Below are 14,489 nucleotides of genomic sequence, written 5' to 3'. Positions count from 1 at the left end.
TTTGCTACATCCAATAATATTTACACCATCTGCCTAATTATAAAATGAGTTACAAATGAGTTACAAATTTTTATATTTATATGTATTCAATTATTATTACGTATTAATCTGCCAATAATTTTCTCTACCTGAATATCCTCATACAGAAATTTCTCTTGTGCTTCAAGAAAAGATGCCCCTATAATCACTGCAGTATTTTTTCCCCGTAATTGTTTTGGATTTATTCCCGCATCGATAATTGCTTCATAAGAATGTTCCAATAATATTCTTACTATAGGATCGCATGTATGTGCTTGCTCGGTAGAGAATTTGAAGAAATCCGCATCAAATTTTTCTATATTGTGGATTGTTCCCATACGGTTTGGTAAATCTGAATACTCTAATGAAAAATATAATTTTACATAAATTTTGTGCTTTTTGTTTATTTGTTTATTTGTTTATATAAAATTTTAATTTAATTTAATTTTTGTTTGTAATAGAGTTTTGTATATATAATTATGCAGTTATAATTATTGCAGAAACATAATATTCCATTTCCCAATTAGAGATAACTGATATATAAATAATTACCCATTTTCCAACGGTTATGATCTGGTCTAACGAGATCAACTTTATTGAATAAATTTTCTCGTAACTGATTCATATTGTCTGAATTTGGAAACCTACCGGCAATGCCAGAAATAACAATTTCATATCCTGAGTCAATATCAGCACATTTTTTATATGTTTTCTCTTTATGCATAGTTTCAACCATTTTCTTAAATAATTTGTAAAACTGTTATATTAACTGTTATATTAACTTGTACTTATGCACTTTATATATTAATTTACTTAATTTACTTAAGTTACTTATGTACTTTATATATTAAGTTTTACGTATTACGCTAGCGACTTTAATATTTTTGATGTTCACTGTTTTACTATATTAGCGTAATATTGTTCGAGTTGCAAATGTTAAATGACTTATAGTTCTAGTTGTAAACCCATTATATATAGGTCAAGTGGTTAATTTTTCAGATCAGGTTAATCTTTATATGACTTAAAATTAGTGTAAATGTCGTACCTATTGCATTTTAAAATGTCTATTTTAAAATGTCTTTTGTTTTGCAATTTAAAGTATTTCCGTTAAAAAAAAAGTAGGAAAAAGATAATGAGGAGAGAGAGAGAGAGAGAGAGAGAGAGAGAGAGAGAGAGAGAGAGAAAGAGGAAGCGAATGAATGAGCAAAAAAATTTAAATTTAACATAAAAGTTTTGATTTCTATTTTGTAATACATTTTGAAATTGTAATGGATAAAGTATTAATTAATCATGAATTAATCACGTTTTTTATTAATACCAAACTGTTTATTTAATTAAAATAGTGCAAAAGTAATGTAAAAATAGTTTCTCTTAAAATATTTAATTTATGATACTTGTGTGATAAAAAATGTGTATATATATAAATAAAATTAATTTAAAATAACTCAAATTAAAGATATATACGTTAATATATGTAATATATGTATATATATATATATAATGATGTTCGAAATTAATGCGAATATATATATATATATATATATATATTCGCATTAATTTCGAACACCACAGTGTTCATATATGTAATATATATATATATATATATATATATGAACACCACAGTATTCATGAGATTGCTTTATATATTTGTTTATAATGTTATTGAATTAATTGTTTTTTAATATATCAAAACACTTCTTGCAGTAGAAATCCTGTTTAATAAACGCACAAAGTTTTTTATAAAATAAACGATAAATAAAATAATGTCAAAATTTAACATCGCAAAAATACTCGAATAGTAAGCAAATACATACAAATATATACATTTTTTAACAGAATATTAAGATTTTGTAGATTGTTTTATGACTTCCTGTAAATGTTTGGACTTATTAGATATAATTTTGTTTAAATATTCTTTTATAATACGTCCCCATTCTTCTGATAACGTTCTTTCAATTCCGTTATTGTTCTTATTTTTTGCATATTTTTCGAATGTTATGATCCCAGTGGACCGGGCTAATACGGTGATTTTTAATAATTAATAACTCGATAATTATCGCGAAAATTGCAAAATGATAGAGGACTTTTTTACTCAATTTTACCTGCTTTACGTGCACATGAGAAGTGATATGACCGATGCCGGACACTCTGTATAGATGTATAGATGTTCATTTTATTATTTTATTTAATCTATTGTGTCTTTCATGAAAGAAAAATTTATATTAATTAATATTTTTATATTGAAAACAAGTAGGTATTTGTATTGAAAGAATTAGGAGAAATATGTACATGAAATATTTACATTAGGTGACACAGCTCCGATGACCTTGATCTTGATATATATATATAGAGGTTATAGAGGTGAAGGTACTAGTCAACTTTTCCTTATAACTTAATTAGCGGTCTCGTATAGTTTTTGAGATATACTTATAGAGATATGCATTTGTATTCGGGAATGCAATATTATAATTAAAATTTTTTATATTATTATTATATATATTATTATTGTATATAATATTATTATATATATATATTATTATTATTATATATATTATTATATATATTTAAAATTCTTTTTTTTATAAAATCATGTTATTATATCTGTGTGAGCGGAAGCTAAGGAATTAATTTTTGCCTGGAGATCTAATAACAAAATGCTTGCTGTCTCCAGGGTTGTTATTGGTAGCAAAGGAAATTAATAAAATTTCCATTGTAAATACATCCAAGAGTATGATAATTACAAACGTCAACGTGATATGCAAATCTTTTCCTTCATTAAAATCGTGTTATTATTTCCGCGTGTGCGGGAATACCAGAAACTTATACTAGAAAATTATTTTATGCCTTGGACATAATAATGTTTACAATTTAATGATATTAATATAATTTATATTAATATTTATATTGAATATTATCATACATAATTATTAACTGTTAATAACATTAACGTTTGTAATTCTTTTGTGCGTTATAGAACTGCAGTTATAGAACTGATTATCAATTTTTGGATTCCCATCAAAGAATATTCAAATCTCTAATATTATATACGATAACAATCGCTTGTAGTATTTATAAACGAATAATAATTAATTAAAATGTAATTGTTGATAATATTTTATTAAAATGTAATTAATATTTTATTAAAATGTAATTATATGACGATTTTCTGTTTAATAATATTTTTATTTGAAAGAAGAATTTGGCTTTATATTTCAACAAAGAAAACAATTTAATAATTGCAAAATATCAAATAATAAATAAAAATTTTCCACTTTCAAGAGGGACGTATGAACTATTGGTTTAAAATTATTATTTTTTATTTTTTATAACTCTTTTATATATGATTTTTCTAATTATTCTGAATTCTAATTATTCTAATTATTCTAAAAATTAAGATACACACACACACACACACACACACACACACACACACACAAATATATATGTGTGTGTAAATAAATAATTTATCAAATACTGTATTTTATTTTAGTAAGTTTTGACATAAATACAATATTTCGTAAATTATTTATTTTTATAACGATATTTTAATATTATTTTACATCAAATAATCAGATAAATTAATCGATAAAAATATATAGTTGTTTTTTGAAAGAAATATGTAATTTCATATTATATCGCAAAATTATCCTTACAGCAACTATATAATTGCTTTACATTAATTGAATTATTTATCATTTTATACGAAAAAGAATATTAAGAAACGGTAAAAAATTTCTAATACAGAAAGAGCTTTTTCAGTATAAAATTTGAAAAATATTTACTATATTATCTTCACTTGTTTCATATACAATATAATTCATCAAATGAAATATATTTTATATACAATAAGTAAAAATAATATAGTATTTTTCCAATTTTATATTGGAGTAATATAAAATTTGTTCGATTTTGGAAATTTTTACATACAATTATGTCATGATATTATAATTATTATTACTGCTATCATTAACGTTATTACAACAAATTTATACAGAAAGAAAGATTTATCTTATTTGATTAAAATATAAATCATATAAATATAATAAAATATTAAACTGTAAATGGTGGCTCTCCATTAATTGCAGCTGACACTGTTTTATTTTGCAAAATTGTCAGGTGATTACCATCGATATAATGTATTTTAACCGTACCTTCAGTTATCTAAAATAATAACATTTTATTAATATAAAACTTTTATTTAGCAAACATAAATTAATAAATTTTTATTTATCAAAAATAGATTAATAAAGAAAATTTCTCGGAATTACCTTGTGCAAACCGTAATTCTCCTCGATCACAGTTATATGTGATATTGTAGGTTTCAGTAATATTATAGGAGATTTAATAACTGGCATCATGGAAAATTGATATTGCCTAATAGCTGATGAATGTTTATAAACAGTTGTGCACAATGTTTTTAAATTTGTAGGTGAGAGTGATGTATTTACTGCTAAGAAGTGTTTCGCAAAAACGTTAAACTTTTCTTCCCAATACTCACATTCCTTCAATTCCTTTAGAATCTATCACATTATATTTAATTCTTTGTTTAATTTATACAAACAAATTTTATTAAAATAAAAAAGTAGGTCAAAAATAGAATTATAAAACTCAAAATAACAAAACTACTAATCGTAATTCTCATTTAAAAAATTTAAAAAAATTCAAAAAATATAGTGCAAATAAACTTCAATGTAAATTAAAATAAAGACATGCAGAATACCTTATCACTAATTCGTCCTGTGTAAATTTTCATAATATGAGACAAAACAACGGTTTGAAGATCTATTTCATCCGAGTTTGACGTAAAATCTCTGTACATTATTCGTAATTGTTCGGGAGCGCCATCAATAAGAATTAATCGACCCTTAAAATTCACAGCCTCCAATTTTCTTGTTAGCTCAATTGCGACAATAGATCCGAAAGAATATCCAACTATTACAAAATTTTTTTCCTTTCTCAATTTTGATAATACGTGCTAAAAGTAACAGATAAAATTAAGTCTTTAAACCTGTTTAATAAAAATATTCTAATGTAAAAAAAAATAGAAGACAAATAATACAATTACTTTTGCGAGACGATCTACCGTATTTGATATAACATTTACGGCGTTTATATCGTTTACGCTATAATGTAAAGTCGTCGTCGAAAAATTCATACTTGGTGCCAAATGGTTAAATACGGTTCCACATCCGTCGATACCTGGTACAAGAAAAACTTGCGTGGCAGTATCCTTCCCTTTAGTCAAAAGACTAAAAGGCTCTGAAACGAAATCTTCATCTTTCACTATACCAACTAATAATTTCATAACGTTCGGTACTTCCGCATCGGTTACTTTCTTATCTTCTATATTATCAGTCACACTATAGGATAGGTTACTGAGTTTTGCAAAAGTGAGATTTCGTATCTCTTGCGCAGTAAGGAAGATGTCAAATTCCCGTTCAAAAGTTTGCTTGATTTCTATGGCCATCATAGAGTCCATTCCGAGTTCGGCGAGAGATGCAGTTCGACTAACAACTTTCATGTCCTTTATATCTTCAATGGCAAAAAAAATATATTATAATTACTATAACCTATATTGCGCGAGTTAGTGAAAAATATAATAATTATGTGCAATAAATAAGTGCAATATATTTGTACGAATATACTACCTAAAATATTAGCAATGGTGTCTACCAAGTTGTTAATTCCGGAAGATCCGATTTTCTTTTCAGCTACAACCATACTGCTCACAATTGGACAGTTTTGAAGTAAAAATTTATCAAGCTCGTCAAGACAACACGATACCTTTTGCTGTAATGTACCACCAATAATTAATTCTTTGTCATCCTCCTGCATGTCGGCAACGAGACCCACATCACCCACGGCACCCCACTGAATCGCCAATCCGGGTAATCCTTCTTGAACCCTTTTCTCGCATATCCTCTCCATAATAGAATTAGCCATGCCATAATTAGTTTGTCCAGCGTTTCCTCTGCCGCAAGAAACAGAAGAGAACACTACGAAATGTCGCAATTTAGGACAGATTTTTCTTGAAAGTTTGTCCAACATTTGTGTCGCTCGAGCTTTCGATCGAAAAGACTCCGCAAAAGTCTCTGTGGTCTGATTTTTTAAAATGCCATCTTTTAGCAATACACCGAGATTGAATATTGCGTCCACTGGTGCTTTTCTTTCCACAGATTTTAACAGATGTTCGCAATCTTTTGGGTCATTCACATCGATATTTTTGACGACCTGTACGTTTACATCGTACGATTCCCATAATCTAACTTTCATGCGCTGATAACCATTTTTTATTCCATTTCGCGAGATGATTACAACGTTTCTGGCGCCTCGGAATATCAACCAATCGATTAACTCCAAACCGAATCCACCTAGCCCTCCTAGTATAACATAACTCTTGTCTTTGACACAATGATAACGGCGATATGCAACAACGGATTTATCTAAAGGTTTATCTTGCTCCTGGATATTTATAATAATCTACAAAAGTGTAACAAAGACACATTGTCACGTAATTTTTACTTTTATCTATCTAACGAAGATATCATTTATGAATAAATATTTTTGTTATTACTCAGTATTACCTTACCTTTCCCATATGTTTTCCACTGGCCATATATCTAAACGCCCCTTCAATCTCCGATTTCGGAAAAATTTTTGCTTGAATTGGTTTAATAGCTCTATTCTTAAGACCCTCACTCACCATATTGGATAATAAAAATTTATATTTGTGACTGCCATTAAACATATTGTCCAGTAGAACGCCATAAAAGCTAATACCTTTTTGAAACGCGGACATGCTTAAAGGATTATTAGAAACCATGTCTACCTTGCCAATCTCCAAGAAACGACCGTTTCGCGCTAAACAGCGAACGGATGCGATTAGCTTTTCTTCCGCCAAAGAATTTAACACGATGTCAACTCCACGACCATGTGTTTGCCACATTATCATTTGTTCAAAACTGGTGTCTCTAGAATTTCCAATGTGTTCATCGAGAATTGTCGGGAAAAGTCTTTTAATAAAGTCACGTTTATCACTTGTGCCCACGGTAGTGAATACTTCGCATCCTTCATGAAGAGCGAGATTAATTGCCGCTTGTCCAATTCCACCGGTTCCGGAATGTATAAGTATTTTATTCCCTTTTTTCATTTTCCCACAAATGTACAAAGCAAAATAGACTGTGCTGTAAACGCAAGGCACTGTTGCTGCCTCTTCAAATGTCCATGCATCAGGTATTTTCCAACAAAAACCTTCATCTTTATGAACAATATTTGCTATACAACTAGAAAAACATTTTATTTATTTCTCATATGAATATAAAGAATTGAATAATATAGTTTAGAAAAAACATATGTAAATAAAAATACTGTTCAGTTACTTAGTATCACGGAGTCCCATTACGCGTTGGCCGTTGGCATCATACCCCACATATTCCATTCCAAGAGGCATATGTGAAAAACGTTGTCCCTTGGAATTCAGCCGTTGCAATGCTAATTTTCCAGTGGCCAACATCACATCTCTAAAATTCAATGATGAATAGATCACGTGTACTAAGTTCTCTTGACAAAAATCGATAGATCGATTGTTTTCTATCCAACAAAATGTACTTAAATCACCCCGTACCTAAACAAATTTAAATATTAATTCAGCAATAAAAGTCTTTTTTATATTGTGCCGTTACTTTTGCATGTATATGTTTATACGTACATTTTGGCAAACATGAGCCGATGATACAAGTTCGGCTGTTATTTGCGGTAATCGTAAATGTCTGTACGATCCCCAGGTCTTATTAGATCGTAGTACATTAATGGCTATATCTTTTTGTAATTGTTGTAAATAAAAGGAATTTTGTAATGAAAACTTGGGCGCTTTTTCATCTTGAATGAGCACACCTCTGACAATTTCTCCACCTGGCTCTTTTCTCAAGCAATTGACAAAACCCAACAAACCGCACTCAAAATCATTTTCTCCTACAATTACAATTCTACTAGTTTTATCAATATTGCTTTCATTGCTTACAAGCGACTTTAGATCTTCCAGCCAATTAAAATCATCATTATTTATATAAACGATAGTTATTTTCCCTATTTGAACTTTTTTTTTCAAAAGCACAATTGTTTCCTCATCAGTGCGTTTTTCGAGAATAACATTTAATTTATATTGCTGCAGATATTTGTCGTAGTCAATTACATTGCATCTCTCGCGAGAGAGCAGATAACCACCTTCTCTCAAAAATGACAAAAGTCGTTCTAATGAAATTTGTTTTTTTGTTAAAAGATTGAAACCAGCAACTATTAAAGCTTTGTCGTCTACTGTTCGCGTGTTTATATCTCCAATTAAAATATTTGACGATAGATCTGTCGGATTGAAGCGGCTTGGAGATGTTAATAAATTAATATTTGCTTGTATCATGGGCGTATCGCCAAAAGCCTTAAGCAAAAAGGAAGATGAGAGATTATTTACTGTAATACTATCGATATCTTCCACTACTTCGATAGTTTTCACTTTTATAATCTGATGATCTTCAAGTGCAAGTTGTGCGGCTATCCGTATTGCTTCATTTAAAGAAATCGTAGCATAATCATGGTGAGCTACAAATATATGTTTTTCGATTACAGCGTCTTGGACCAGTTTACGACGAGAAATCTGGGTAGCATTGAGACCTCGAATTTCTATTCCGCCAGCTATAATCGTGTCTATTTCTCTATACACTCGCACCGCTAATTCTGTAATAACATATCTAAGATAATATGTTAAGATAATATGCTTTGACAAATTTTGTACTTGTAGTATACATAATTGTCTTACACGAAATTGATAATTATTCGTAAAAACAAAATAGTTTTTTTGACAATAAAGAGGTATTTACGTTTTTCTTCTGCTGATGCTATGTCCTGTTGTAGCTTACTTGTGTGAAGTACAGGATTAATTATTAATTTTTGAATGCTTGTTGGAACATATAAATCTCTAGTGTCGTATCCAATAATCTGCATTTGTAGCATAGTATCCATGAATGTTACCCAATTGCCTGTCCAAGCAATATGTCCTTTATTTCCTGAAATAGATGCCGTCTTTAATCCACGGAATCCGCCACTGTATTGATAACCGCGTAGTTTTAACTCCTTGTAAATATCTCGATTAGTCATATGTTCTTCTTCGTCATTATTCTGGCCTAATAAATTTGTGGGAATCATGTCCTGTTCCGGATTCAGGGTTTCGTACACTATACCTGTTACTATAACGCTATTTTCTTCGGTTATTTCAAACTTTCCATCTAAAATGTTTTTATATGTACAATACAATTAAACACATTATATGATCATGTTAATTTAAAATTATTTGCATATATACCTTTATGAATCGAAATTGTCAATTTGACGACATTATCTTTTGATAAATGAATCGCACGGATGAATCTTACATCGTGAAATATTATTGGTATAGTTGTGTATATTTGCCTTTTCATCATTCCGATAGTTTGCCAAACGAGTGCAAGATAACCCGTCGCTGGTAACAAATTTCTCCCATCGATTACATGACCAGCCATATAATCATTATCTTCATCGTTCAGTGAAATTTCGACGTATCTTTCTCGAGATTTCATGTATTTTTGTGTTTTATACATCGGTACGAACCAATCTTCTCTATGATCCCACCTAATAAGATATAATAAAATTCTAATAAAGTTTGTTTATATATCATCTAAATAAGTAATGTTATTCCTCATATAAACATGTTATAATGTTACCGTAACCATGATGTATATTCAATATATGAGTATAACGTTAACATTATATATATATATATATATATATATATATAACACATATGTATACCTATTATTTAGGTGTATACACGCACACACACACACACACACACACACACACACACACACATATATATATATATATATATAAAGGCATTATTTTGAATTAAATGTGTTGTTTGTTCAAAAAGAACGATATTCAATATGCTATTCGTATGATATATATATATATATATATATATATATATATATATACACACATATATATATATATAATATATAATATATACATATATATATATATATATATATATATATATATATATATATATATGTATATATACCTGATGGATGGTGAGATCATAGGAGTTCCCCTACTAACTGGAAATTCCACTGGCTGATATAAATTAGCTACTTGTGGCTGTAAACCAGAGTTGTAGAGCTTTCCAATTCCTTGTAGAATTACATCCGTATTTTGTTTAGTGCGTTGTGTTAATGTGATATTTGTTACTTCTGGATGCAAAGATTCATTTAAAATATTCTGCAAAACGCTGTCGGGTGCAATTTCGATAGTCACAGCATTATTTTGAATTAAATGTGTTGTTTGTTCAAAAAGAACGATATTCAATATGCTATTCGTGTGATATTCCGCCGATGATAGCTTTGATGCTGCAGTGGACCACTTGGAACGAGGTACAGATGTACTGATCCATTTTGAACTTCGTTCTTTTGGCTGTGATATTACTTTTTTCAAATCAAGCAAAAGCTGAGTTTTGATGGAAGCGATGTAATAACTGTGATACGGTATATTACAAGAAATTCTTTTTATATAAATGTTATCAACCTGAATAAATAGATATTTAATCACTATAATGAAAAGAAATTTAATATGTATGTATACAAGAGTATGTAAGTTAGAGATTGAATTAAAATTTTATATATTTTCTAAAGATCATTAAAATTAATATCACACTTTTATTAAATATTCATTTGTACCTGTAATTTTTCCATAAATTTTTGTATGGATTCCGCGGGTCCAATTACAACGCTGCTACTTTCACTATTGTGGCATACTACTTCGATTCCCGTTGGACATATTTTTTTGAGACATTTATAATTAAGATTGACAATTACCATAGAGCTATGTATTATCTTTTCTTTCTTGACACATGCCAAGCCTATAAAGTATGCTGATAGAATAGTTTGTTCAATAGTGAGACATTTATTCGCGTACGCGCAACCAAGTTCAGCAGCAGAATATCCTATCATATAATCCGCAATAATCCCTAAAGATGTTAGAAGATCTACTAAACCAATCTGCAAATATTTTCAAATATACTTTTAGGATTCTAATTATTTGTATAATTTAATTATTCTATTTACGTTATTATTTATTAGCATAAAAAATGAAAAAAATGTGCTCTGGCGATACTTAAAGTTATTTATTTAATACAGTGGAATAGAATAAAAACATTACATAAAAATATTAATATTTATTTTTTATTTCTGAATATTTTTTAAATAAAATTAATTTGTAATTTCAAAAAAATACTTTACCTGAACAGCTACGATTCCAACAAATGCATGTAACGCATCTTCGCATACCCTTTCATCTGTATTTGTCAAAATGTCTGTTATATTTATATCATATGGTTTTAAAATAGCATCGCACATTTGTATTGTATTTGCAAAGACGTGAAATTTCAATAAATTTCGACCTGGTAAAGTTTTAACATAAACAATTTTGTTATTAAGATATTTCATCATAAATAAGATATTTATATTTATATGTATTATATGTACCCATTCCTGGCCATTGCGAGCCTAAAGAAGAAAATATGAACCAAATAGGCCTTTTCATATTATTGTATTTTTGAATTTTTTTTATCGACTTTTCTTCAAAAGTATTTAATGCGGTATATCCTCTCCACGAATGACCATCTATATTGTCTGCATAGACATTATGTAGTAAACGAATATATTCTATATCTATTTGAGAATTAATGATCTGCAATTAAAAATTTTTTTAAGGTGACTGTTTATGATGTAACCTTATTCATAATTATCTAAAATTAAATGAAGTTCAAATGTCTACTAACGTCATTTAAAAATAACTGTACTGATTCTTCAGTACGACCAGATAATATTACGAGTCTTGGCAAGTCATCATACGATGCTCCATTGTTAAGTTTTTGTTTGTCATTCCACTTTAACAACATATGAGCATTAGATCCTCCAAAACCGAAAGAATTGATACTTATATAACCATTTTTAAGTGGCATTGCTTCTTGGACAACACAAAGAGTATCATTTATTAAGGCATCTATATCATCTCGTGGTGATGTATAATTGATATTTGGTGAAACATATCCGGTTTCTAGTGCAATTATTACCTTTAAGAATCAGTAATTACTTCAAAATTTAGATTTGAGTTAAGTTGTTAAATTTACGATTAATAATATATTGCCTGCCTTATTGTGTTTATTATAATTATTACCGAATTTGATTAAAGTTTAAATATAATTTTCAAATTGTTCATTAATATGTTATTAAATGTAATATAGTTGTTTATCAAAAATTTTTACGTATTTTTAAATGAAACTATATTTATTTTTTGTGTGTATGTATATAAAAGATAGAAATAGGCTTGATTAATTTATTAAATTTACGATTGATTAATAATATGTCGTTTGTCTCATTATGATTATTATAACATAAGTTTAATTAAAATTTAAAATTCTTAAATTATTCTATATATGTTAAAATAAAATATAGTAATTTATTGAATAGTTTTTATATAATTTTAGAGTTTTGTTTGTTTTTTATAGGCAATATGTATAAAAATAAAAATATTGATAATCCAATTAGATTAGAAGAAAAAGTCATTTTTACCTTAGCAATTTGAGTAAAACCACTGGCAGGTTCTGCATGGCCAAGATTGGATTTTACAGAACCGATCATTAATGGACTTTCTCTATTTTTACACAAAACATTATGTATAGCATTGATTTCTGGAGGATCACCTGCTTTGGTTCCAGTACCATGTGCTTCAATGTAATCTAAGCAAGATGTCGGTACTCCGCACTCATTATAAACTTCCATTAATAAAGTACTTTGCATAAACGTTGATGGATATGTTATTCCTTCTTCTTTGTAACCATCATTGTTTATTTTAACATGTGAACATATGGCATAAATTCTTTTCGCATTCTTCGCCTTTTGAAGATATAACACAGCCACTGTTTCACTACGTGAATAACCGCTTGCGGCCATATCAAAAGGTCTACAATAACCATCGGATGACAAAACACCTAAAATTATACATGGTATACATATATGAGTATATCTAAATATATGAATGATTAGTTTACATTCCCAAAAGATTAAAAGATTAGCTGTTACTTCCATTAAGGTACACGATATTCATTTGTAATAAGAATGTTATTCTGAACATTTTTGTTGTAAATTCTGCCCGTTTAAATTCTACCGTTTTTTGTAAAGAATAATATAAGAGAGATATAATATATTTTTATATCTAATTTAAAGTAATTAATTTTAATAACAGTACCAAGACGAGCGAACTGCAGATTAATAATTGGATGGAAACATAGATTTGCAGCCCCAATTATTGCGTCTTCGCAAATGCCTGACATGATACAATGATAACCGACGGCCACGGCATGAAGACCAGAACTGCAGGCCGTATCGATTGTATAAGATGGTCCTTTGAGATCTAAATGATACGAAATCATGTTTGCTGTTGCAGATTTGCTACATCCAATAACATTCACACCGCCTACCTAATCATAAAATGTCATCGATTAAAAAATTTTCGCATCGATAGAATACATTCAATAATTACATTGTATTATGTTATTATATATCAAAATAAGTAATAAGATTTAGGGTAAAAACTTTCAGAAACATAAGTAATACAAATTAAGCGTTATGGAGAGTCAGTGCGGTGATGTACAATTTTTTATATCAATTTTTTAATAAATAACTACAACTGTAACAGTGATATAGAAATTTACATTTCAAGATTTACATTTTGACTCATATTTCTTTTCAACCAATCGAATTTATTATTATTAGTTATATCTGTTTTTTGTTAGATTGTGTTATAAATACGTTCACTAAAAGACTGCAGCGTAACACACAAAAAATGTGTTCAATTAACACTTTCGATCGCTTAAGATAATTCAAATGTGAACTAAAAACGTATGGTAAATGATATTAGTGGTATTAATGCATTATTTAAATACAAATTGTAATTGTAATACAAATTTATTTATTTAATAATTGAGAATAATTAAAAATAATTAAAAATTGCGCTTCACTTATTGATTCTCAATAACCTTGTTTGCCATTATTTATATTTTACTACATATAATCAATAATTATAATTTAATTATAATTTAATTATTTATAATTATTTATAATTTATAATTAAATCAATGATAAATCTTAATAATTTTCTACCTGAATATCCTCATACAGAAATTTCTCTTGTGTTTCAAGAAAAGATGTCCCTATGATCACTGCAGTATTTTTTCCCCGTAATTGTTTTGGATTTATTCCCGCATCGATAACTGCTGCATAAGAATGTTCCAATAATATTCTTACCATAGGATCGCATGTATGTGCTTGCTCGGAAGAGAATCCGAAGAAATCCGCATCAAATTTTTCTACATTGTTGATTGT

General features: G+C 28.4%; 1 protein-coding gene across 1 annotated transcript in view; it reads right to left on the bottom strand.

Annotated features, from left to right (window-relative positions):
* Positions 1-3,751: 3,751 nt before the first annotated feature.
* LOC105430537 (fatty acid synthase-like) overlaps positions 3,752-14,489 on the bottom strand; it is an 11,484-nt gene continuing 746 nt past the window's right edge. The window contains exons 2-19 of the mRNA XM_089076668.1: positions 14,268-14,489; positions 13,354-13,585; positions 12,678-13,096; positions 11,885-12,178; positions 11,589-11,793; positions 11,343-11,503; positions 10,782-11,102; positions 10,130-10,629; positions 9,371-9,675; positions 8,889-9,293; positions 7,727-8,802; positions 7,398-7,642; positions 6,608-7,301; positions 5,667-6,498; positions 5,084-5,550; positions 4,739-4,993; positions 4,287-4,538; positions 3,752-4,179 (exon numbers count right to left, since the gene is read on the bottom strand). The exon at positions 14,268-14,489 is cut by the window's right edge and continues 29 nt beyond it. Of these exons, the coding sequence (XP_088932794.1) occupies positions 4,069-4,179; positions 4,287-4,538; positions 4,739-4,993; positions 5,084-5,550; positions 5,667-6,498; positions 6,608-7,301; positions 7,398-7,642; positions 7,727-8,802; positions 8,889-9,293; positions 9,371-9,675; positions 10,130-10,629; positions 10,782-11,102; positions 11,343-11,503; positions 11,589-11,793; positions 11,885-12,178; positions 12,678-13,096; positions 13,354-13,585; positions 14,268-14,489 (6,996 nt within the window). The 3' untranslated portion in view covers positions 3,752-4,068. The remainder of the gene's footprint in view (positions 4,180-4,286; positions 4,539-4,738; positions 4,994-5,083; positions 5,551-5,666; positions 6,499-6,607; positions 7,302-7,397; positions 7,643-7,726; positions 8,803-8,888; positions 9,294-9,370; positions 9,676-10,129; positions 10,630-10,781; positions 11,103-11,342; positions 11,504-11,588; positions 11,794-11,884; positions 12,179-12,677; positions 13,097-13,353; positions 13,586-14,267) is intronic.

This window comes from Pogonomyrmex barbatus, unplaced genomic scaffold (assembly GCF_055798465.1).
Source record: "Pogonomyrmex barbatus isolate J1 unplaced genomic scaffold, ASM5579846v1 scaffold2, whole genome shotgun sequence".
In the NCBI taxonomy this organism is placed as follows: domain Eukaryota; kingdom Metazoa; phylum Arthropoda; class Insecta; order Hymenoptera; family Formicidae; genus Pogonomyrmex; species Pogonomyrmex barbatus.
Note: the sequence above shows the minus strand (reverse complement) of the source record. Positions and strands in the feature narration are given on the sequence as shown.